General features: G+C 36.5%; 1 protein-coding gene across 3 annotated transcripts in view; it reads left to right on the top strand.

Moving 5' to 3' along the window:
- TENM1 (teneurin transmembrane protein 1) overlaps window positions 1-25,599 on the top strand; it is an 883,219-nt gene that overhangs the window by 655,095 nt on the left and 202,525 nt on the right. For all 3 annotated transcript variants that reach the window (XM_036271240.1, XM_036271239.1, XM_036271238.1), the window contains exons 16-18: window positions 3,804-3,923; window positions 9,697-9,958; window positions 12,593-12,860. In XM_036271240.1, coding sequence (XP_036127133.1) covers window positions 3,804-3,923; window positions 9,697-9,958; window positions 12,593-12,860 — 650 coding nt within the window. The remainder of the gene's footprint in view (window positions 1-3,803; window positions 3,924-9,696; window positions 9,959-12,592; window positions 12,861-25,599) is intronic.

Here is a 25,599-nt window from a genome sequence, read left to right as displayed (position 1 = left end):
CATGCCTACCTCAAGAAACAAGAAAAATGTCTAATACACTATCTTGCCTCACAACTTAAAGAACTAGAAAGCAAACAAAAAGAAAACTTCAGAGCAAGTAGAAGTAAGGAAATAGTAAAGATCAGAGCAGAAATAAATGACATTGAAACCAAAAAGACAATTCAAAGGATCATTGAAACAGAGCTGGTTCTTTGAAAAGATAAATATGATTCATGGACCCTTAGCTAGACTGACAAAGAAACAAAGAGAGAGAACCTAAATACACAAAATCAGAAATGAGAAAGGAGAAGTAACAACTGATATCACAGAAATACAAAAGCTTATTAACAAATATTATGAACAATTATATGGCAACAAATTCGACAATCTAAGGGAAATGGACAAATTTCTAGAAACACATAGTCTCCCAAAACTGGACCTGGAAGAGATAGAAAACATGAACAGACCAATAGCAACTAAGGAAACTGTAGAGGTAATCAAGACTGTCCCAGCAGACAAAAGCCCAGGCCCAGATGACATCACAGGGGAGTTTTACTGAAAATTCAAAAAAGAACTAATACCCATTCTCCTCAAACTATTTCAAAAATTCAAGAAGAAGAAATACTTCCAAACTCATTCTATGAGGCCAGCATAATTTTAATTCCAAAACCATAAAAGGACACTAGAAAGAAAGAAAACTGCAGGTGAATATCCATGATGAACATAGACGCCAAAATCCAGAATAAAATACTAGCAAATCGGATCCAGCAATACATCAAAAAAATTATTCACCATGACCAAGTGAAATGCATCCCAGGTATGCAAAGCTGGTAGAATATTTGCAAATCAATAAGTGTAATACACCACATAAACAAAATGAAGAATAAGAATCACATGATCATATTAATAGATGCTGAAAAAGCATTCGAAAAAATCCAGCATCTATTTCTGATAAAAATGCCCAGTAATGTGGGAATAGAGGGATCATATCTCAACATAATAAAGGCTGTATATGAAAGACCTACCGCCAATATCATACTTAATGGGAAAAAACTAAAAGAATTTCCCTTAGTACAGGAACAAGACAGAAATGCACCCTTTTGTCACTCTTATTTAACATAGTACTGGAAGTTTTAGCCATAGGAATCAGACAGGAAGAAAAAATAAAAGGGATCCAAATTGGAAAGGAGGAAGTGAAACTGTCATTATTTGCAGATGACATGATATTATACATAGAAAACCCTAAAGACTCCATCAAAAATCTACTAGACTTAATAAATGAATTTGGCAGAGTAGCAGGATACAAAATTAATGTCAAGAAATTGACGGCATTCTTGTACACCAATGATGAACTCACAGAAAGAGAAACTGAAAAAAAAATCCCACTTACCATCACAGCAAAAAGTTTAAGATACCTAGAATAAACTTAACCAAAGAAGTAAAGGTGCTATTTGCAGAAAACTACAGGACATTGAAAAAAGAAATAGAAGAACATATAAAAAAGTGGAAGCACATACTTTGTTCATGGATTGGAAGAAGTAGTATAATTAAAATGTCCATACTACCGAAAGCAATCCATAGATTCAATGCAATCCCCATCAAAATACCAACGACATATTTCACAGAACTAGAACAAATACTTCAAAGTTCATATGGAACAAGAACAACAAAAAACCTGAATAGCCACAGCAATCATGAAAAAGAAGTACAAAGTAAGTGGGATCACAATACCAGATGTCAGGTTATACTACAAAGCTACTGTAATCAAAAAAACCTGGTACCGGCACGAGAACAGGCATATAGACTAGTGGAACATAACAGAGAACCCAGAAATTGACCCAAGACATTATTAATATTTGAAAAGGAGGCAAGAGCATATAATGGAGTAAAGACAGCCTCTTTAATCAATAGTGTTGGGAAAATTGGACAGCTACATGCAACAAAATGAAACTAGACCATCAACTTACACCATACACAAAAATAAACTCAAAATGGAGAAAAGACTTAAATGTGACCCATGAATCCATAGCAATCCTAGAAGAAAATGTAGGCAATAAAATTTTGGACATCATACGTAGCAGAATTTTCACTGATACGTCACCTAAGGCAACACAAACAAAGGAAAAACTTAACACATGGGACTACATCAAACTAAAATGCTTCTGCACAGCAAAAAAATAAATAAAAAAAACAACCACGAAAATGAAAAGGCAACCCACTGTATGGGAGAGCATCATTGCCAATGATACATCAGATAAGGGTTTAATTTCCAAAATATATAGAGTACTCATACAACTCAACAGAAGGAAGACATAGAACCCAATTAAAAAATGGGCAGAGGAGCTGAATAGACACCTCTCCAAACAGGACATGCAAATGGCCAAGAGATATATGAAGAAATGCTCAACATCACTAATCATCACAGAGATGCAAATTAAAACAACAATGAAGTATTACCTCACACCTGTCAGAATGGCCGCCATCAACAAATTATCAAACAAGTGTTGGTGAAGGTGTGAAGAAAAGGGGACTGTAGTACACTGTTGATGGGAATGCAGACTTGTGTAGCCACTATGGAAAACAATATGGTGTTACCTCAAAACATTAAAATTTGAAATTTCATTTGACCCAGCGATCCCACTTCTCGGATATATCGTAAGAAGCCTGAAACGCCAATCAGAAAGAATATATGTACCCCCATGTTTGTAACGGCACCATTTACAATAGCTAAGATCTGGAAACAGCCCAAGTGTCCATCAGTAGACAAATGGATAAAAAAGCCTTGGTACATATATACAATGGAGTACTATGCAGCTCTAAGAAAGAAAGATCTCTTATCCTTTGAGATGACTTGGAGGTACCTGGAAAGTATTATCGTAAGCAAAACAAGCCAAGCAGAAAAAGACAAATACCACATGATCTCACTTATTTGTGGAATATAATGAACATAACAATCTGATGAATAGGGTAGACCCAGAGACGTGGAAGTAAGGTACAGACTGACAACCCTCAGAAAAGGGGTGTTGAGGGGAATGAAGTGATAAACCACAGAACTTATATGCATGTATGCCTAACCAATGTACATGGACAACAAAGCTGGGGACGGGGTGTGGGGGATGTGGAGGAGGTTGTCAATGGGGTGAAAAAGGAGAAAGACCTGTACCAAATAATAATATAAATAAATAAAAATAAAAATCAATGGAGAAAAAAAAAAAAAGAAATAATCAGAGACCATATCTTTTTTTGCAGACTTTAACTCTTAAAGTTCACCCAACTAAGTCTGCTTAGGTATTACAGAAAATTATTACTTCAGTGAAGCAACTTGTACCAATATGTACCAAGAGCCTTAAAAATATTCACACCTATGTATGTAAATGCAACGAAAATGCACATAACAAAATGATACTGCTGATTACTTCTGGGGAGAAGAGCAGGACCTGGGAGGGAGGTGGTCAGCAGGGATTTTTGTCATGTCTACAATGTATTTATGTATTATGTAATATAATTAATATTAATTTTAAGAACAGAAAAATATCCTCCTACAACTAAGAAATAAGTTATTTTATATAATAACAGAAAGCTATATTAAGGAATTTATAATTACATTAGACAGTGTTAATAATATACTGTTAACTTAAAAATATTTGATTACAGAATTATACCAAGTACAATCCCAATTTTGATGGGTATAAAGAGATACACACATCATCCCCTGAAATTGTTTCTTTGTTATACTTCACTGCATTTTCCAAAGTTTCTCCAACTTGGCTTCTAGAATCTAATTTTAACATGATTTTATATTTACTTTTGATCTTGTGTTGCAGGCGTGTTTGTGTGATTCGAGGACAAGTGGTGGCTATAGATGGAACCCCTCTCGTAGGGGTGAATGTTAGTTTCTTGCACCACAGTGATTATGGGTTTACCATCAGCCGACAAGATGGAAGGTAGGTCAATATTGCTTCTGATCATTATGGGAGCCAAATACTGACTTCTAGACATGAGTGAAACCTGGCTCTGGGGGATATAATGTTTGTAAGTCTATCTTCTAGCTGTATTTCAAAAAGTCATTGTTGATATTTATTTCCTCTATTTTCCACCAAAATCAAACCAAATTCATCTTCCAATCCTGTGCTCATGCTCTCAAGTCTTCTTGAAATCCTGGCCATGTGGAAAGTTTTCTAGCCTTCATCTAATTCCTCTTATGAACCCAGTTACCACATTCAGTGAGATGATGCAGGTAGTAAAGAGGGAGCCATTGAGCATTCAGGCTGTTCTATGACAATCTCAAACTAATTTAGAAATGAATGTGTCCAAAATGTTTCTTCGAAAAGTATAGATTTCAATGACATTAAGACGGTTTTTAAAAATGCATCCTTCCTAGACTGCCTATTTTACTAGTGGCTGTAACTGGTTGACAAGCATGGTCAGCCTAACCAATTGCCCTTGGTGTCTATATAACCATAGTAATTTAACATTAATTACCAACTACAAGGCTGCTCTCTCAGGGCTTCTGAAGTTTCTCTGAGACCTGGGAAGCAAAACACTAACACTAGGGAAAATATTTTCCTCCTGGAAATGGATTTGCTCACAAAAATATTTTTGATGTTGCCCTCTAGACAGATATTTGTTTAGAATATTTGAGTCAATAGGCCCATGAGTCCAGCTTAAAGATATTTATTTATGACTCTCAGGAACATTGTAGTAATGGCTTTGAGGTGCCCTAGTCTACAAGTGGCTACCCTTAAAATGACATACTCCTAACAAGCCTCTTTAATATTCACATAAAGAGACCAGTTGGCTTGGAGCTTTATCACAGTGTGAGAAACTATCTCATTTCAAGAACCTGCAATCAATTCCTAACTACTTCAGAATTATTAGTTGTTCAACTTGGGCTATGCTGATTTTTTTTTCAACTGCTTGTCAAGAAAATTCTAACAAAAATTAGTTAAAGAAGATAACAAGGAAGAATTTTAACCTCCGCAAAAACAGTTTTTAAGACTTTAGTAAAGTCTTAAATAATTTTTTATATAAATTATATTATTTACAAACTAGCCATCTATATTTTATAATGAGCTCAGAAGAGCTATTCTGGATACAGGTAGTCTGAAAATACATACACACACACACACACACACACATCTACACACACACACACACACCCCCCATACACACTCACACATATATATTGCTTACACGTGTATACATGAGCAATACAAACTACATTTCCTTTCAAATGTTCTATAATCATCTCATTAGTAATTCAAATGGACCTTTCTCCCAATTTCCCAATTAGATTGAATGATAGAATTTCAGTAGTTTACTCACCAGTAACTGGTACACAAAACTGGCCTCTCCCTTGCCAGCATGTTCTACCATGTTCCAGAAAGTGATAAATTTATTATTTTTTAAAAAAGAATATGCCATCAGGAGCATTTGTAGTCTCATGGAGAACTGATGGGCCCTCAGGGTTTTTTAGCTTGTGTACAAAGTTTTCAGTGAATTATTTGATATTCACAAGAGAATGTATAAGAAACTTGATGTCTAAAAAGTCTAAAAATTTGTTTCCAGTTTATAGAAAACATTAAAGAAGGATATTTTGTGTGTTTTTAGTTTTAAGTAAAATGCCAAGGTCCTCTTCCCTGAGCTCACTGTGATAACTAGGTTTATGTAGATGATAGCTACTAGCCAGAGTGCCCTCTGGCAATAACTTTTCCCTCAGGCCCCACAAAGGGTGTCAGCATTCAAAATATGTTCTCCAAATGCCAACCAGACTGTTCTGTTGTCATCTCTTGGGCATAATGTGACAGTGTGATGAGAGTTTCCATTTATATGTATCTGCTTGTTGTTACCTCAGATTGAGTAAGTACCTTTCAGAGTAGAATATCATAAGGAAGTTAGACCTGAGGCCAAAACGATTATAGAAAGCCTGAGATTAGCATTTAGATACTTCTTAAGTGAGAGTGTGATATGAAAGATGCTGACAGATATGAAAGACCCTCTGTCTCCATTTTTCAATCCTACTGGTCTGCCACTGTTCCTTTAGTTCCCAACAAAGGGATCATTTCTTTGGGTTAAGCTATTGACTCTCTCAAAATCCCTGTTAAATGCAAATATGTTATGTGGGATATGGAAATAACTACTCCCATTATCATCCATTTGCACAAATTAGTTGACAACTTTCTCTAGAGAACCAGAAAAAGTCTAGGTTATGGAACCAAAGTGATGTATAAAAAGCAGAGGAAAGAATGGAAGTGGCTACATGACCCTCTAAAAGTAAGAATGGATGATGTAGACTGGGAAGGGCCAAAGTATCAGAAAAGGAAAAAAGACAATTCTAAATGAAAAACAAATATGTATGAGTATCTACTATACACCAGGTATTTACATGAATGCTATTTTCTCTCATGCTCACAACAACTTTATGAACTTGGAGTCATTATTATCATCCTCCCCATTTGGCAGATGAGAATACTTATCCAAATTAACATAGCTAATAAGGGTAGAGCCCAAAAGTTGAACTCAAGTAATCTGGCTCTTGTCTTCTTATGATTTACCATAATCATAAACAGAAAACTGTTTATAAATATTTCAGATGGCAATAAGCCAAATACATGACTCTTGAGAAGCATTAAAGGTCTCAAGAACTTTGTTTGGAGGACTTTGTTTGGAGGACTTTATAAGATGAAGAGAGGGTTCCCTCTGATTCTCCTCAAGGAAGAGTTTGTTCATGATGGATACCATAAGGCAAAGGAAAACATTTACACAGGCTTCCGTAGTCTCCCATCTATCTATAGGATTGGTCTGATCTATTATGGATTGACAACAGCCTCCTAACTAATATGTCCTCTCCCTTGGGTCTTTTATACTCTCTTTCTCTCTCATATGTCTTTATAGTCTGTTCTTAATGACCCACTACAATAAAGATCATTTGTGGTGCGGGAAATCCCAAAGAATTAGTTATTCAGAGAACATTTTATTTGACATTGGAATGGTTCAGATGAATTTTGGCCACAGATCCACCTTCCACCTCCATGGCATGAGTTAACCAGACAGCGTATACTGTATATAAGCGCTAGGTGAGAAGAGGAGAAATCAGTCAGGGTTCTCCAGAGAAACAAAACTTTGAGAGAGAGAGAGAGAGAGAGAGAGAGAGAGAGAGAGAGAGAGAGATATCTCAAGAAATTGGCTTATGTGATTCTGAGGACTGGCATATCCAAAAATTAGGGGAGTCTGGAAGACTGGAATCACATGGAAAAGAACTGATGCTACCTCTGTAGTCTTGAGACAGAATTCCTTCCTATTCAGATAAACTTCAGTTTTAACTAATTGAATGAGGCCCTCCCACATTATCAAGGGTAATCTACTTTACTTAAATTTAACCACATCTACAAAATACCTTGGCAGCAACACCTAGATTAGTGTTTGATTGAATAACTGAGTACTGTTGCCTAGTCAAGTTGACACAGAAAACAAGCCATCACAGGAAGCCTAGTGGAAGTTTCCAGGAAAATTTAAAAGTCAGTGTCTGTTTATGGAGACAATCAAAAGCTGGCTTAGAGTTCACTTAAACTATAAGAGAAAAATTCTGTAAATTTAATAGATCAGTACATCTGATTTGAGAGAAAAGTTAATATTTGTTAAGTCCTTACATATGCTTGACTCGTCTTTTTAAAAAAATATGTTTTTATTGCTTTTGAGAGAGCAAGAGTAAGGGAGAGTAGGAGAGAGAGAGAGAAACATCGATGTGAGAGTGAAATATCAATCAGCTAGCCCCCAACCCGTGCAGGTGCACTGACCAAGATTGAACCAGCAATCTCTCAGTGCATGGACCAAGGCTCCACCAACTGAGCCACACCAACCAGGACTTGACTCTTAAATCTTTACATCATTTACTCCTTTACAGTAGTAGCTAAATGATAGATTGTATTAGCCCATTTTACTAATGAGGAGACTAACACTCATGGATATTAAATAACTAGCCCAAAGACACAAAGTTAACATGGCAGAGCTGGGATTTGAACACAGGTGCGTATGAAGCCAAAACCACATTCTTTCTACAAAACAAGAAGCCTGTCTTTCCTGTTTAATCTTTCTAGAAGTAGAGAACAATTCCCAGTACATATGTTTTTGTTTGGATAGTTTGTTTTGTTTTTTGTGTGTTTGTGTTTGTTTTTGTTTTCAAATAAATAAGTACTTCAGTTTTAAGGAGTCAATAGCTAAGGTTTGGGTGAAGCAAATAAACTTGCCCAAGGGCACAGAGTCAAATCAATGTAGAATGTGAACTAGAGGGAAGGTCTCTTGACAAATAATGTTGGATTTTCCCCACTATACTTGCCTTAAACTGCTCCTGTATTATGAATTCAGCCTCTCTGTCTTAAACCATAAGCGGTTTGGGTTTTCTTTTTTTAGTTTAAACTTAGATAATTTTCTATAGCTGATGTAGTTCTCCAAATACTCTTTTTGAAAATTGCCTTAATATTACAGTTGCTTACCTGAAAAAGCAACAATAGACTATATGGTTATTATCAATCTTTTGTTACTGTCCATTTATCTGGAAGATTCCTGCAACAAGACACGATTGGTAATACTGTGAAAAATACAATAAATGTCATATGAAGGGAGTAGTGAGCTATCCATAATTAAATTTGATTACTTATCAGGGTTATTGTCATTTAAAAAGTATTTTACAGAAATATCTTTTTGAATACAGGGAATTGGTTACACCTCTCTCATGTGGATTCAAGTTGCTTTGAATATTAAGGAGCACATATTGCCCTTTATCCATTTTTAAGATATAATGATAATTTATAATTATATTACTTTTATATAGTATTTTATGCTTATTGAATACTTTCAAGTATATTATCATTATACTTTAAAGAGAAGTAAGGTAGAACCATCTAGTACAGAATAAACTAAAACCTGAATCTGTTATGCTCCAGTGCAAGAGTTATGTTAGAGATGCACTTACAGGAGAGGTAGACTTGCTTTGTCAGAGATCAGGAAAGAGTTGTCATTGGAGATGGACAGAGTCAATTACAGGCTGTCTTACAAAAAAAAAATACCAAGAGGCTTTCTAGAGGGAACCAGAAATCCTAAATCTAGAATTCAAGTAGAATCAGTAGCCAAAGAGGGTAGCCAGATGTTCAGGGTTCAGGCATGATATTGTTTCACTGAACAATTTTCCTCTACTGCCATCTTTCTTTAAATGTCATCTCAAAGATATCATCAGGTTTCTGATACTATGTTTGTGATCCTAAATAAGATATTTAACCTTATGGCTTCTTACTTTTCTTGAGTTGCATTATAGAAATTTTTTTGGAGGATGAATAATAAGTTAGATTAAAGATGCTGCTGAATGTGAAATGGTAACCTTTCAGTTAGTTATCTCTAGCACAAAGGGTAGCAGTGATGTCATATTTGACTTTATAGAAATACATGTAGTAGTTTTGTTTAAGATAGTATTAAATTGACTTAAAAATTCCGGGTGCATATCAAGTGGTGATAGGAATTTTTTTTTTTTCTCAGAAGTCTACCGGATAGTGGAAAGAAATCATCCACGGAATGAATACTGAGCTAGGGGAAATTTATAAAATAGAGACTAAGAATGGTTATAGTTGAGTCCCATAAGAAGGAAAGTACACTAAAATAACCTATTTCTTACTTTTATTTTGGTTGTTCATTTGGTTAAAGATGTCTTCTAATTTTCCTTCTCAGCTTTGACCTTGTAGCCATCGGTGGTATCTCTGTCATATTAATCTTTGATCGCTCACCTTTCCTGTCTGAGAAGAGGACACTCTGGTTGCCTTGGAATCAGTTTATTGTGGTGGAGAAAGTAATCATGCAGAGAGTTGTATCAGACCCACCGTCCTGCGATATCTCCAACTTTATTAGTCCAAATCCTATTGTGCTTCCTTCACCGCTCACATCCTTTGGAGGGTCCTGTCCAGAGAGGGGAACTATTGTTCCTGAGCTGCAGGTAAGTGTATTGGCCTTTGAAAATATAAAATTATAACAGCAAGGGGTGCTCAACAATGTATAATGGCTAGAGTCCTTTTCCTGGTACTCCTGCCAGTACTATTATGCGCTGTCCTTCATTTGTCAAAAGAAGCCTTCAAATGTAGTCTCTCTGGCACACATTTGCAAAGTGGTTGGCCAGGACTATAGGGTGCTATATACGACTATGGAAGAAAGCAAGATGAACTAGCTGCCATGAGAATTAAACCCCAAACCTTGACCTAATGAACACTGTGCTCTAAGAAACAAAGCTAGCTGACCCAATTGTGATAACAGTATAATCAATAAGGTGGGACCATTTGTGCTTCTGGAATGAAAGCTCTTTTAAAAATCTAGTTTTCTTTCATTGTCAAGTTTGCATCCATTGTCATTGTTCTTAGAAGACTTGACAGTTCCTCTTTTTTAACTATGTTTAGTTATGGAAGTTTTCAAGGCTATGAGTTTTAATGTTTAAAGCTTTGCTTTTGAGTGTTCAGGCTTTATAATCAGAGGAACACATTTTTGAACTTTGACATTTTAGGATTCCTGAAAAAAATTTTTTATTTAACATTCAATATTTTTACTTCAATATTAAGTCATTCAAACATCCATAATACAATTCTCTCACTACGTTATAGAAACATGTTATTGATAGTAAAGTGTGGAACCACCAACATGGACTCATAAGTCATACAGATCCAGAATTCAAAAAAAATATACTCAAGAAGAAGTAAATGGACGGTCCAGGATTTAATTCATTTTTCTTCCATCACAACATCCCCATTCCTCTAGTAGTAGTGCCTGTATGTACTGCTTAAGAAAATCTCACATATTATACTGAGTGAAATAAGCCAGTCAGAAAAAGACATGTACCACATGATCTCACTTATTTATGGAATATCATGAACAAAATAAGCTGCTGATCAAAATAGATCCAGAGACATGGAAGTAGAGAACAGACTAACAAACCTCAGAAGAAAGGGGGTGGGGAGCAAGAAGAGATAAACCAAAGTACTTATATGCACATAAGCATAACCAATGGACACAGACATAGTGTGAAGAGGACAGGAGGGAGGTGGGAGTGGGGAAAAGGAAGTCAATGGGGGAGAAAAGGGGGCACATCTGTAATACATTCAACGATAAAGATAAAAAAGGTAGGGAAGAAAAAAAAAAAGAAAGTTTCACAAAAAATAGTGCTCTACAGAAAAAGGAGACCAAAGGGTTGCCACTCCTGTTTGTTCTATTGTTTTCCCTCAGAAAGGAAATAAAAACAGGACAGTATTTAATGAGTACATTTTACTGGTATGAAAATTCCTTCATAGATGTCATTAGGAAGTATGGGTCTCTTTCAGCACAAAAGTTTTCAAACTGAGTTAGGATTGCATGTTTCCTTGGGGAAAAATGATACTAAGGTGGCAAGTGTCATGCTATTTATTTCTGTTGTGCTTCTGCCACCATCTAAGAAGACAGATCAATGGACAACTTTGGTATCAAATACCTATTGTAGAGCAAGAAAAACTGGGCAGTGAGTAGACAAAATGGATTTGTGCCCTCAAAGAAAAGAATGACCAAAAATCCTGTACAATGTGAGATACCATATGTTTATCAATTGGTTTTACTATGTGCACTAGTTTGAAAAAAAAGGAAGGGACAGGGTTCTGAGCTAAACATGAATGAGTACACAAAAATATCCATCCGCATTGTACATGTCACCTTAAATGTGTAGAATAAGATGGGCTGTATTTTTAAAGTTGAAAGTCACGGAATGCAAAATTTAGTTTTAGTGACCACTTTTGTTTGTTTAAGTCCAACTGTGTTAATAAACAAATAAGTTATACCAATTCACTAAAGAAGCCAAGTGGTATTTTCACTCTGGGACCAACAATTAGTATAAAATTTGCAGAGGAGTTATTGGAAGTTATTTGCTTTTCAGTCACACGTGCCAACTTGGAAAAAAAAAAAAAAAAAAACACTTCCCAGCTATAGGTACATCCAGGCATAGAGGAATATGTAACCAAATTTGATTAAAAAGTTGGCCCTCAGGGTTATTCCAAATCTCCAAAGAAGACAAGTTTGATAGCATCAGTAAAGAATCTATAATCTCTGTCATAAAACATTACTTGCTAGGCCTCCTTCTGGAGACCTTCCTCTTAGGTAATGTAGCCTGAATAAGGATCACAGCAATAGTTTTATGATATGTGACTTAACACATCAAACAAGATTTCGTGTATAGGTAAATACAAGAAAAAGACCACTTAATGGAGGCCGTGTCACTGAATTGCTTGACATTCAGCAGCATGATCTCTTACTTCTGCTATGCAGTTTTTGGAACAATGTTGGAAAACTGAAATTGTACTTTTCACAGTCTTTCCTGACAGGAGAAAAAAGAACAATCCTCAGTGTTGGCTGGATGTCTTGTTCCTATACTGAGACAGTGCAGAATTTGAAACCTATGGTCACACAGCCTCACAAAGATTATCTAGAAGAAGTGACTTGACATCCATAGCTTCCTTTAAGCTCTCCTCTCTGGCCTGTTTCTGTCTAAGCCAACAAAGCATGCAGTATTCTGGTCTACCTGTGAGCACTTATAAGAGCCAATTTGACTTTCATCTTTCAGGTTGTACAGGAGGAGATCCTCATTCCTTCCAGCTTTGTGAGGCTGAGTTACCTGAGCAGCCGTACCCCTGGATATAAAACCCTGCTACGGATCCTTCTGACACATTCAACCATTCCCATAGGGATGATTAAAGTTCACCTCACGGTAGCTGTGGAAGGGCGACTCACCCAGAAGTGGTTTCCTGCTGCAGTTAATCTCGTCTATACATTTGCTTGGAACAAGACCGACATCTATGGACAGAAGGTTTGGGGCCTGGCAGAGGCCTTGGGTATGTTGAAATTATTGTCTGTAAATAGCATTTTGATGGTCACAAAACAGAAAGTAGTAGTTGAATATTAATTTGTATTTAGAATAATTATGGGTTTTCTTCTATCTAAAGGATCTAAGGCTTTTTTTTTTTTTCATTTAAACACTCCCTTTGGGCCTGTTTAGAGTCCCCTTTTGACACATTCTTGCTTCAAACGGTTTTAGTTCCCTTTTCATGATGGCTGCACACCAGTGGAATCACACACTGTCTGACTTGTAACTGTCTCCAGAGTTGAACATTGCCTTCTAACTGTGACCTTTGGTGTGGGGTTCTTCGGGCCATGTTTTTGGATTTGACATTTATACCATTGTTTCCACTTACAAACTGCAAAATTTTAACTTAAAGTCATTGCCACTTATTATCTTTTATGTCTCAGATGATTAGACTCAATTAAATTGTTACTTTGGTAGGTTAAATAAAAAATCATCCTGCCTTCATGGTCCTTTTGATTTTCTCTTATCTCAAGACTTTAAACCTAGACAGCAGAGACATTAAGAGGCTGTTTGAGCTGATGGTTTTTAGGTATTTAGTTCTCTCAGATAAATGACGTTAAAAAAAAAAAAAAAAAGAAACTGAGTCCTGGCTGGTTTGGTTCAGCAGTTAGAGCATTGGCCCATGAACCAGAGAGCCCCGGGCTTGGTTCTTGCTAGGGGCACATACCAAAAATAAATAAAATAAAGTTTATAAAAAAAATGAAACTGAGAAATAGTTGCCAACTTTATATCTTGCCAGTTAAGGCTATTTTAAAAAGAAAAAAGAACTTTACAATCGACTATCACCTACCATTACCATGATCTTATAAAGGATGGATACTTCAACATCAATAAAAGTAGTAGTCTGTCTTAAGAAATGATGATAAGCAATCTAATACTGATGCTCAGAGATGAGAGAGAGAGAGAGAGAGAGAGAGAGAGAGAGAGAGACCAATGTCTTTATTTCTCTCCCTCACTCTGTAGATGACAGTGAAAACTTCCTAAGGGACCAGACAGGTCTATGAAACCGCAGTTGGGAACCATTGTGCCTTCAGGCAGTATCTCATGGAAACCACCCCTGAATAGACGAGAAGACTATTTTTAAAGTTTTCCGGAATAGATGTTTTCACATCCTCCCTTGGAAGTATCTGTCATGGTACAACTCCCATATAACTGATCTACATTTTTTAGACTATATTATATCAATTTCTTCTCATTCTTTCCAGAGGAAACTATAAGGAGAGAAAACAAAGACTGGTGACTCTTATTTGCCCAAGAGACCCTCAGATATTGAAATAATTAACTCATCTCTGTTGGACTATATTATTATGCAAGGAATATACTGTGTTCATATTTCTTCAGTTAGTGGAGAATTATAGTAAATACCCAAAGGAAAGTAAGAAAGGGCAAGAAAAAGCATCAGCTGCTTTAGGGCAGGCCTTACCAAACTGCAGTCTTGCTCAGGATACATTACAGTTCTAAAAGGCCAGCATCTGTTCTGTGAACTTAGTGACAGTTCTGGTTGTCCCTTCTATAGTGAGAGTCCACTGTTTTCCACATTGATGACTCAGCTGTACTAATGACTGAGCTCATCACTTCTCCTGCCACAATAACTACCGTCCTTTTCTCTCAGCTCTTTGAACCCCATGGTCTGGTGACTTGCTCTGTATCTTGCACTGAGGTTCCTCTTAGATAGAATATCCAATTATGGCAGCCAGTTACCATATAGTAGCAAGCACCCCTGTAAGGCATGACCTTGCCATTAGGCTAACTATCACCAAATTTGCTGGCCAGCCTACAGAGTCCTGTTCGATCCCCATTCTAGTGGTTATAGAGATTAAGAGAACAACTCTGGAGCCAGACTCCCTCCTTTGGTTTAAATCATCCCTTATCTTACTTACTAGCTAATCAACATTGGATAAATTATTTAATCTCCAAATACCACAATTTTTCTATCTATAAAATGGGAATCATCAAAAGTATTACTTCTAGGTTATTATTATATGAAGATTAAATGAGGTGAGTAATTTAAAGTGCTTTGCTTATGGTGAGCACTCAGCAAATGTTAGTTATTGGTATGTTTTTGTTTTGTTTTTTCACTTTTGCTGTGGCCAGCATGTTGGGAACCAAGGTAAAAAGCACCGAACCTATGCAGGTGCTTGTTACCTCAGCTTCTTTAAGAAGGGAGCTGTGGGTATAACAGTTAGGCACTATGGTAGTTTCCATTTGCCCTCCCTGACAAAGTCACACACACACACACACACACACACACACACACACACACACACACATACACACTCTTTTCTGTCCTTCTCTGTGCTCTGAGAGGTTGGATTCTATGGACTGCATGGCTTGGATTTCTTTGCTCTTTGGCTTCCCTTTTGATTTAGTCAATGGGTCATGCCATACGGAGACTGCAGGGTGGAAGAAAGTGGTGAAGGTATTTATATATCTCTTTGCTTCACTGCAGTTCTGACAATATCTACATTAGAAGAGGGCAGCTCTTACCCAGTAGCTTCTCTTCCAAATCCTCATGCTCTCTCTGGTCTTCTGTGTCATCATTCCCTCCCCATTCTTCCCCAGAAGGCTTTCCAGTGTTGTCAGTCCGTGGGTGAGTCCCCATCCCTTGTTGATTCTTTGAGCTTTGCTCATGCCTCCATAAATAATCCCTTTATTCAATTATTTGCATTGAACTCTTGTGAGTGTGACATCTGATTCCTACTGGAGCTCTGACTGATACACACTCAAAGCCTCATAGTCTCCTCTCCAGGATATTCTCAAAGGCTTTGCTTCACTAGAATAATCCAACATTCTTCTAACTTTTCTCCATAAGGCTTTGTTCTCTAATTCCTTGGGACCCTCCTCAGAACACCTGCTGGGCTGTTGGGGTTTTCTGCTATCTTTTGTTTAAAATATTTTTTCTTAAGATGTAACACTTAGCAGTTTACCCCATTATACTAAAGCTAACCAGGACAATGTCCTGCAGTCATTTTATTTATTTATTTATTTATTTATTTATTTATTTATCCATTCATTTATTTATTTACTTACTTTTGTTACAGATGTTTCTTCCTTTTCCCCCATTGACACCCTCATCCCCTCCCCCCTGCCCTGTCCCCAGCTTTGTTGTCCATGTTCACTAGTTATGCATACATGCATATAAAGTCTGTGGTTTATCTTTCCGCCCCCCCACACCCTCTTCTGGGAATTGTCAGTCTGCACCCTACTTCCACGTCTCTGGGACTACTCTGTTCTTCAGACTGTTATGTTCATTATATTCCACAAATAAGTAAGATCATATGATACTTGTCTTTCTCCCTACAATCATTTTTTGCTAGGGTTCACAAAAATGCAGTTCAACCTTACTTTTTAAAAATAATAGCTACATTGAGATATAATTCACATACCATAAAGTTAACTTAAAGTACACATTTCAGTGGTTTTTAGCATTTTCACAAGGTTTTACAACCATTATCAATATCTAATTTAGAACATTTTCATCATCATCCCACAAAGTAACCCCATCCACATTAGTAGTCACTTTCCACTTCATCTTCCCATTCAGACTCTGGCAGCCACCAATGTCCTTTTTACTCTGGATTTACCGATTCTGGATATTTCACACAAATAGAGTCATACAGTATGTCTTTTGCATCTGGCTTCTTTCACTTGGCATAATGTTTCCAAAGCTGATCAGTGTCAGTACTTTGTTCCTTTTTATGACCAAATAATATTCCATTGTATGGATATACCATCTTTTTTGTTTGTTCATTTTTCAACCAATGGACATTTGGGTTGTTTTCACCTTTTTACTATTATTAATAGTGCTGCTATGACCATTTATGTACAAGTATGTCTTTGAATAGCTGTTTTTAATGCCTTGGGGAATATACCTGAGGAGGATTATTGCATCACAAAATAATTTTATGTTTGACTTGTTGAGGATCCACCAAACTGTTTTCCACTGTTTCTCTACCATTTCATCAACCTTACTTTATGCATAAAATGTGTTACATTTCTTCCTTTAAAATACCTCTAATGCTAAAGATTTAAAATTTTTCCTCTGTGTTGTAGTTTAAGTACTCTTAGTGACTCATCCATGGATGATTAAATAAACAACTAAAACAAAAAGAAAAACAGACTTTGTTCTATACACACCTGTGATGAAGCCTCCATTCCTATTGTTTTCCTATGAGTGTTTGTTTATTTCCTATTTCTACAAATATGTTCCTGATTTAAACTTCCTCAAGCATTCTGACTTTAAAGTGGCCTTAATTAAAATGCTAAAATCTATATTGTTGGTTCCTTTTTAAGACCACTAACAGTAATAAAAGCAAGTGTCAGTGCACTCAGAAATATCCAAAGAGAGAGAGAAAAAAAATATTCCTCATTGTGTTTTATGTGCACTTAAGGGACACAAATTTTTAGGGTAGAGAAAGAAAACTGGCAAGGATCCCAAGGAAAACAGCCAGAATGATTTCAAGTGTAGTACCTAAAATAGGAAATACACTGAAAACTTAATCAAGGTTAAAGGGGTTTTATTTACTTCCTAATCTCCATTTCCATCTCCATGGAGACTAAGAGAATTTTCTCAATAGTGGTAAAGCATTAGAACAAGTGCTAGAATGAAGTTAGAGAATCTACTTCTCTGAAGGTGGATTGTGAGCAGTTTAAGACTACAACAGACAAGAAATAGTTCAAGTGATAAATGGGTGGAAACAAAAGAGTCATGAATATTACCATTTAGCTCATACCTTAATAAATATGATTAAATCTAAACAAAGAAAAAAACATTTAGTTGTATTTTTGGTCATATTTTATAATCACTTAACTGATGTGAGAAGAAACAGACTCAATTTTGCCCGAGATAGTAACAATTATGCTATATATAACACTTCTCAAATTTGCCTTAGATTCAGAAATCTTGGTATAATCTTAAAGTAGGGAGAAGAATAGCCACCACCCACAACAAATATGTCCATCCCTGGAAGCTGTGAACATAATCTGTTACATGGCAAAAGAGAATTAAGGTTGCTAATCAGTTGATCTTGAAATGATTATCCTTGGTTTATCTGGGTAGGCCCAATGTCATAACAAGGGTCCTTACTTGAGGAAGAGGGAGGCAGAAGTGGAGATCAGAATTAGAGAAAAATATAACCATAGAAGAAAGGCACAGCAAGATGCAACACTGCTGGCATTGAAGATTGGGAAAGGGAGCCACAAACCTAGGAATGTGGATGGCCACTAGAAGCTGGAAATGGCAAGGACATAGATTCTCCCTCAGATCCTCCAGAATGAACTCAGCCTGCTACACCTTGATTTTAGCTTGGTGAGACCCATTTCAGATTTCTGATCCCCTTAACCATACGGTGATAAATCTGTCTTATTTAAAGACTTTGTTTGGCCCTGGCCAGTTTGGCTCAGCAGTTAGAGTGTCGGCCTGCGGTCCGGAGAGACCCGGGTTCAGTTCCCGCTAAGGGCACGTACTTCGGTTGCAGTTTGTCCCCGGCCCTGGTTGGTCGTGCGGGTGGCAGCCACTCGATGTGTCCCTTCACATCGATGTTTCTCTCTCTCTCTCTCTTCCTCTCTCTCCCTCCCACTCTATCTGTACAAAAAGTGGAAAAATATCCTCGGGTGAGGATAAAAAAAATAATAATAATAAAAAAATAAAGACTTTGTTTGTTGTAATTTGTTACAACAGCAACTGGAAACAAACTTTGACTAATATTCTTACAGTCCAAGTCATAACGAGGATTTTGGTTTAAATTATGGCTAGATAGGTCTCCCATTCTTCTTCCTTCCCATGCCAATAAATATGAACCTCTGTCTCATGCATTTATTGGTGATGGAAAAAGAGGAGGTTAGATTTTCAGAAGCTGAATTTGAAGTGATGGTGAATATCTAAGTTGAAATGCTCACTTGGTTTGAAATATGGGATTCTTGTTTCCCACATAGCTCAGCTGTGAGGAATTGGTGGGATCTCTGAAGGCCAGAGTGTCACACACACACACACACATACACACAAAAGAATAGATTGCTAAGGGACAGACATAATGAGAAAAGGAGTGCTTGAGATCCTGGTATATTTCATAATTTTTTCAATGAAATAGATTTTGCAACTGGAGGGATAATACCAGAGTGAATAAATTAGCAGCAGATGTTCTGTAAGAATTCCTTGGAGAAGTATCAATGGCAACTGATAACATTGATTAATCTAAGTACAATATTGATCAAGTGCAAGAAGAGTAAAAGACCCCTAGGATTGCAATACAAAAACCACACTCACTAGTGGCTTAAAGATTTTGTTGTCTGATACACAGACAAGACTCTCCTACTAAAAACTCCATGTGAGCATTTGAAGTGATTTGGCCTTAATAATTTATTTTCTAGCTCTAAATAAGGTATGATGTCTGGCAATTATTGCATATTTAGTTTCTTTCCTAACTCTGCTGTTTGCAAAACAATGTAGAAACATCATTATTGTTAAGTTCACAGTGCCTTTATAATTCCAGAGATGGCTTATTTTATTTAACAAAGTGGCTTGTTTGGGGACTCTGATATGCATCCATTATATGGATTTTGTCAAAATAATTCTCTATGTCTGCCTGTGTCCACATGCATTATCAGTATGTAATAATGCATTCTGCCTGGTCTTCATTTTAATTTAATTAAATTGCAGTGGTTTGTAGTCCTGGAAGTTCAGGAAATCAGCCATCGCCTTTAATAGCACTGCTATAAACAATTCTATTTTTCTTCAAGGTTATTGGCAACAACAGTTGCATAATCATTTAGTACAGTAATTTGGCAAGAAAGAGTGGTATTTCAAGGAGAAATATACTTTCTAAAGGTTCACAGTACATGTGAGTCTGTCTGAATTGTTAGAGAGAAACATTAATAGTAATAGGTGCTAACTTATGGTTGCTTTGTGCACACAAAACATCCCTGAGAACAATGCTTTAGTGTTCATAAATATCCCTTCAGTAAAACATAAGCAGGCTGGGAAGCCACAAAAATGGCATCCACTGAATAGTTTAATAATAAATAGACACTGGTTTACAATTTGAAAAGTACTTTCACATACATTATCTCATTTTAATCCTTATAACATTCCTGCCTGGTAGACATGGCATAATTAATATGATATTCATTTTACAGAGGGGGAAACTGAGGTTCAGAAAGAACAAGTGACTTTCCTAGAGTCCTGTTTAGAGGAGGCTTCAACTTCGGTTTCCTAGTCCTGAGTTCTGTATGTCTTCCTCTGCTGCCTCTCATCATTAAAGTGACCAACCCATCTTACCAAGTACCCAATTCAAATTCCAGTGGCTTTCTGTCAAAGAAGCTAGCTGAGATAATAATGTTTCATCATTTCTCTGAACTCGTGAATTCATAATCGGTAACTGCAAGCTGGGCTGTTTTATCCATTCAGCTTTATAGACACAGCACCAAAGATATGAGCTTTTCAAGGACTTACAAAAATAAGTTTATTGGCCCCAAAATATGGAAAGAAAGCTAGAAAAATCAACATTAATAAATGTTTAAATAAATATCTGCAAAATGAAGCATTATGTCAGCTGATCAACTACAACCTAATTTTCACAATTACATATGAAATATATTTAATGTTGGATATAGGTTGTGGGTTGTATCCTTTTTCATATGTCTGATAAAATGTGAAATAGCGTCTCTCAAAGTAAAAGTGCATAGTGCCTACCAAGATTTTTTTAATGACCCTGATAGATACTCTCTCTGTTAAATAGCCTGTGCTCATTTCAAACTGCTGGTCACACCCATTAGTAGATTGTGAAATCTATTTGGTGGGTCAATCAAGTACTTTTTATTTATTTATTCAAAAACATTTTTTTTCTTTATTGATTTGAGAGAAAAATCAGAGAGAGAGGAAGGGAGAGGGAGAGAGAGATAGAAACATTGATGAGAGAGAACATCGATTAGCTGCCTCCTGCATGCCCCCCACTGGGGATTGTGCCCGCAACCTGGGCATGTGTCCTGACCAGAACTCGAACTGGCAACCTCTTGGTGCATGTGTCGACGCTCAACCACTGAGCCACACCAGCCAGGCAATCAAGTACTTTTTAAAATGAAGTGAAATGTAATGGAATGTAATAGAACAAAAATGAACAGAATAGAAAATAGAAAAATGTAACAATATTAAGAGATTATTGTTTTGGAAATTATTGTTTCAGTTATACGTATGTGTTTGTGTGTGTGTCTCTCCGTGTGAATGCTGGGTCACAAATAAATGGTTCTAGGGAATAATAATTTGAAAGCTATTGGTAAGATGATATACTCAAGAGACAGAAAAATTAAATGGTTTACCAAACAAACCATATGACTTATTTTCCAAGTCTGCATTTATGACTGTTCTTTCCTCCCAATCCCTTCTACCAATTCATGTCAGGAATTATGGAGATAATCTTTTAAAGATTGGGTGACCATATGATTTATTATTCAGATCAAGATACTTTTGAGAATAAAAGGGGATGCTCTTCATAATGACATCAAAACAACAATATAATCACATACTGTTCAGGATACATGGTACTTCTGCCTCAAGGCTGTCCCTACCTTTCAGTCTTATCTTTTTAATTTGGAGCAAATAAAAGGTTATTTCTTTAGCGTTTCAGAGTTGTGGGTCTTTCTCTTAATAAATATGATTTAGCATAGTGAGAAAGGCACTAAAGAGTCACTGAGTTTGAGCTCTTTTTCTGCCATTTACTAGCCAAATGACCTTGGACTAGTCACTTTACTTCTATGAGTCTATCATGCCATCTATCAAGTGGTAGTAAATATATCTTCCCCACAGCCTTGACAGTGGGGCTCAATGGTTACAGTGTCAGCCTATGCACCAACGGATTGCAGGTTCGATTCCCCACCCCAATCAGGATGCATGTGGGAAGTAATCAATTGATGTGTCTCTCTCACATCGATGCTTCTCTCTCTCTCTCCCTCCCTCCCTCCCTTCCATTCTTTCTAAAAATCAATGGAAAAAATATCCTTTGATGAAGATTAACAAAAAAAAAAAGTATATATCTTCTTCATGAGTTTTTGTGAGTCATCAAATGAGGTAATATACACAAAAATGTATTTCAATGTTAGATGTTATGCAAATGTGAGGTGATATTATTTTAAGGAGGCCATGGATGAAAGTTCCAGAAGGTAGGTAACCCTTCAGGGTATGGCCTCTCTCACATGGCAAATCCATTATATCTGCAGTGCTTAGCAGATCACCTGCCTGCCTGATACATAGAATGGCTCACTGAAACTTTGCTGAGTCTTTGGAGGATAGCACTTTTCTTTCCATTACAATATTGTATCCCCTTAATCAATCACATTGGTTCAAAGGATAAACAGGACATCTTCAAGGTGAATGCATTTTCTAAAACCTCCCCAGAGAAAAATGCCTAAGTACTTCTAGAGAATAGTAATCTTTTGTTTTATTTTGTACTGGGTGGAGGAAGGGTTTGTTCTTTATTTGTTTTTGATGAACTAGAGAGAAACTGACTTTCTAGCCACAATTGACCTTCTTTAAATCTCTCAAAGACACTAAGCCTCAAGGCCTTGCATCATACTCTTCTTTTTGCCCCTAGAGTACTCTTCCCTATACTTCATGATAAACCCCTTTGGCATAAAGAGGCTTTTCCTTGCCTCTCCATTTCAAATTAAATTATCTCGTTATACTCTCTCTTAATACCCTGCATTTTCCCATCTTTACATTTTTGACAACCCCCCAACTTTATGACTTATTTGTTTATTTATTTATTGACTGGCTGAATTATTTTTTAAAAATCTTTATTGTTGAAAGTAGAAGTGGTTAAGTGTTATGAATTTGCGAAAAGATAAATCAAATTCATAACTCTTAACTTTCACTTTTAATTGGCTGAATTCTTTTAGTGAAGTCTATTTTCTCTCGTACAATGTTAAAGTTTATTTTCTTTCTCACAGTGTTGCATGGAGGTGCAGCTTTGAATATAGCCAGTTACTTTGGGAATGACAGTCCATTATAACATTTATCACAGTTTGTGTGTGTGTTATTTAATTTTGTTTATATTTATTTTTGTCACTATAATGTGAGCTCCACTGAGAGCAGTGTTATCTTGTTCTGTCCTGTTTATCCTCATATCCCCATTAAATATTGCATATTTTTTGGATGACTGAATAAACAAATGAATAACAGAGGCTAAATTTGACCCTTTGCCTAGACAGTTGACCCTTGAACAACTGGTTTTCAATGTGCAGGCTCACTTATAAGCGTATTTTTTTCAATAAATACTCTAAATGTGTTTTCTCTTCCTGATGATTTTCTTAATAACATTTTCTTTTCTCTACCTTACTTTATTGTAAGACTACAAAAATATGTTAACCAACTGTTTATATTATTGATAAGGCTTTTCTGGTCAACAGTAGTCTACTAGTAGTTAAGTTTGGGGGGAATCAAATGTTATATGCAGATTTTTTACTGTGCAGGGTTTCATCACCCCTAACCACCACTTTGTTGAAGGGCCAACTGTATAATGGGATGGTGGGCCTGTCAAGGGAGAGGAGGGCATTGCATAGGTACACAAAGGCACTCATAGATCACCCTGCCTTTGATAGCACCTAAGTCATCCAGCTTCCAGGCTCACTTTTATGCAGCTAGGCTCGAACAATGCAGCCAGAAAAAAAATTGGATTTCAGAGTAGAGGACCTCATGGCAAAGTGTTATGTGATTACCTCACTTCTGGATGCTTTTTACTTTTCTTACCTATATTTTCTCCATGTCCAGCTATCTCATTTTTAGCACTATCATGTATAAACCTTATTTTTGTAAATGGGTAGGATACAGATCCTAAGTAAAGTATTACCACATAAAATCCAGTGATTCATTCAAAAGATCATAACCACATAGATTTCATTTTAGGACCAACAAAGATGGTTTAATATTAGCAAATCTATTACTATAATTCCCCACCATTAATAAATTAAAAGAGAAAACTATGTGACTATTTTTGTAAGTACTGAAAAGGCACTTGATAACAATTCATCACGTGATTCTGATACACTTGGTAAGCCAGAAATAATAGCTCGAACAAAGCATTTTGTTCAATGTGTCCAATTGAGGAGCCTCTGGGGTCATCCTAACCTATGGTAAATTACTAGAGAATAAGGAAAGGTAGAAAAGTCTGGGAGCAGGTACCTGTTCTCGGTAGATAGCATTTTATCTACATAGTCTTAGTCTATTGTTGCCATGGCCTGCATTTGGTTCTTGAGATCTTTTGTTTTTTTTGTTTTGTTTTGTTTTGTTGCTGTTTTGCATTAATCTAGTGTTTTTAAAGAATGGGACATATTTACTATTTTATTTAATGATTCCTTTTAGGTAAGAACATTTTGATCTACAATTTAAATGTTATAAAAATATCTTTAGATTTTCCTTGCGTTCATAAAGGTAACATGTAAATTTCTCACATTGACTATCAGACTATTTTAATTATATATTGCCTTCATAAATGCAACCATTATGAATTCTGAAGCCTTAGCCTGAAGCTGTTGAAAATCGTCTGCTTAATCTTGTCATATTCACATATCAGCTTCATTGCATGGCATCTTTACCTCAGCTAGTTAATGTCAATTTCCTATCCCAGCCCTTATAGGTGAATGTCACAGCCACTAAAATGGGGGTTAGGAGCACTATGGCCTTCAGCCTTCTTGCAGTCCTCACATCATACAAATGCTGTTGCTATGATCAGTACAGTAAACATTTAGTTATTTTTCCCACGTCAAATGTCTTTGGGGGAGAAAACTACAGTTTTCTTTGTAAGCTAGTGTAATATTTGCAAGATGAATAACAGTGAAGTCAGAGGTGCAATTCTGTGACCAGAGATCAGAGTCTTCTTCAAAACTAATAAGCCTACCTTGACAATCAATGTCTCTTATTTAAGGAACACTTCATTAATATCTCTGTGTGGAGGTGAGGGAGATAATACAGAAAGACAGAAATCCAGAGGAAATTAAAGGGTGTCACCAGACAACTGGTCACATGGTTCAAGGAAAGTATTATGCCTTATTAATGGATTTTTCTCAACTGCCTTCCCCATATATATATATATATATATATATACCAGCATAAGACTCACTAAGCCAGCCCCTGTGAAGTATAGTCCAGGACCCCCTTTCCCCATCTATCTCCACTCACTGCCAGACTAGTCTGTAGACTCTAGTTCCTCTGAAATGTTGATGAATAATTCTTTTTTTCTTTCTATTACACTGTTCTTTCTATTTACCACTTTGGAGTGCCAGAGGCTGAATCTGTGGCCTATACTCTGCTGTGTTTATGATCAAATATGAGAGGCAACAGGCTACCTGGGAAATGGCAGTGGTCCACCCTGCTTATTTAATGGAAACTCAGCTGTCACTGTGCCAGCATTTTCAGTGCCAGCCCCTGAGTAACCACTTTCATCCCTCCCCCCATATTTAATTATATGAAAAAGAGCAGGAATTCAGTGCATTACAGTCTGCTTCTATGACAAGAAGTCTAGGATTGGTTGCCACTGTGTTTGGAAAGCAGCTCAACTCCATGGGGTGAAATGTCTGCCTTCTCATAAGCCGATTGCAAGTTCCAGGATTATTCTTAAGTGGGTTGCTGTCAGAAAGAAATCTTCCTTGTTACTCTGAGCAAGGAGCCACATACAACAATACCCTAACACACAGCCATTCTCATTATAGTCCATTGAAAT

Source organism: Molossus molossus, unplaced genomic scaffold (assembly GCF_014108415.1).
Source record: "Molossus molossus isolate mMolMol1 unplaced genomic scaffold, mMolMol1.p scaffold_m16_p_2, whole genome shotgun sequence".
NCBI lineage: Eukaryota > Metazoa > Chordata > Mammalia > Chiroptera > Molossidae > Molossus > Molossus molossus.
The sequence above is the reverse complement of the archived record's forward strand: the minus strand, read 5'-3'. Positions and strand labels throughout refer to the sequence as shown.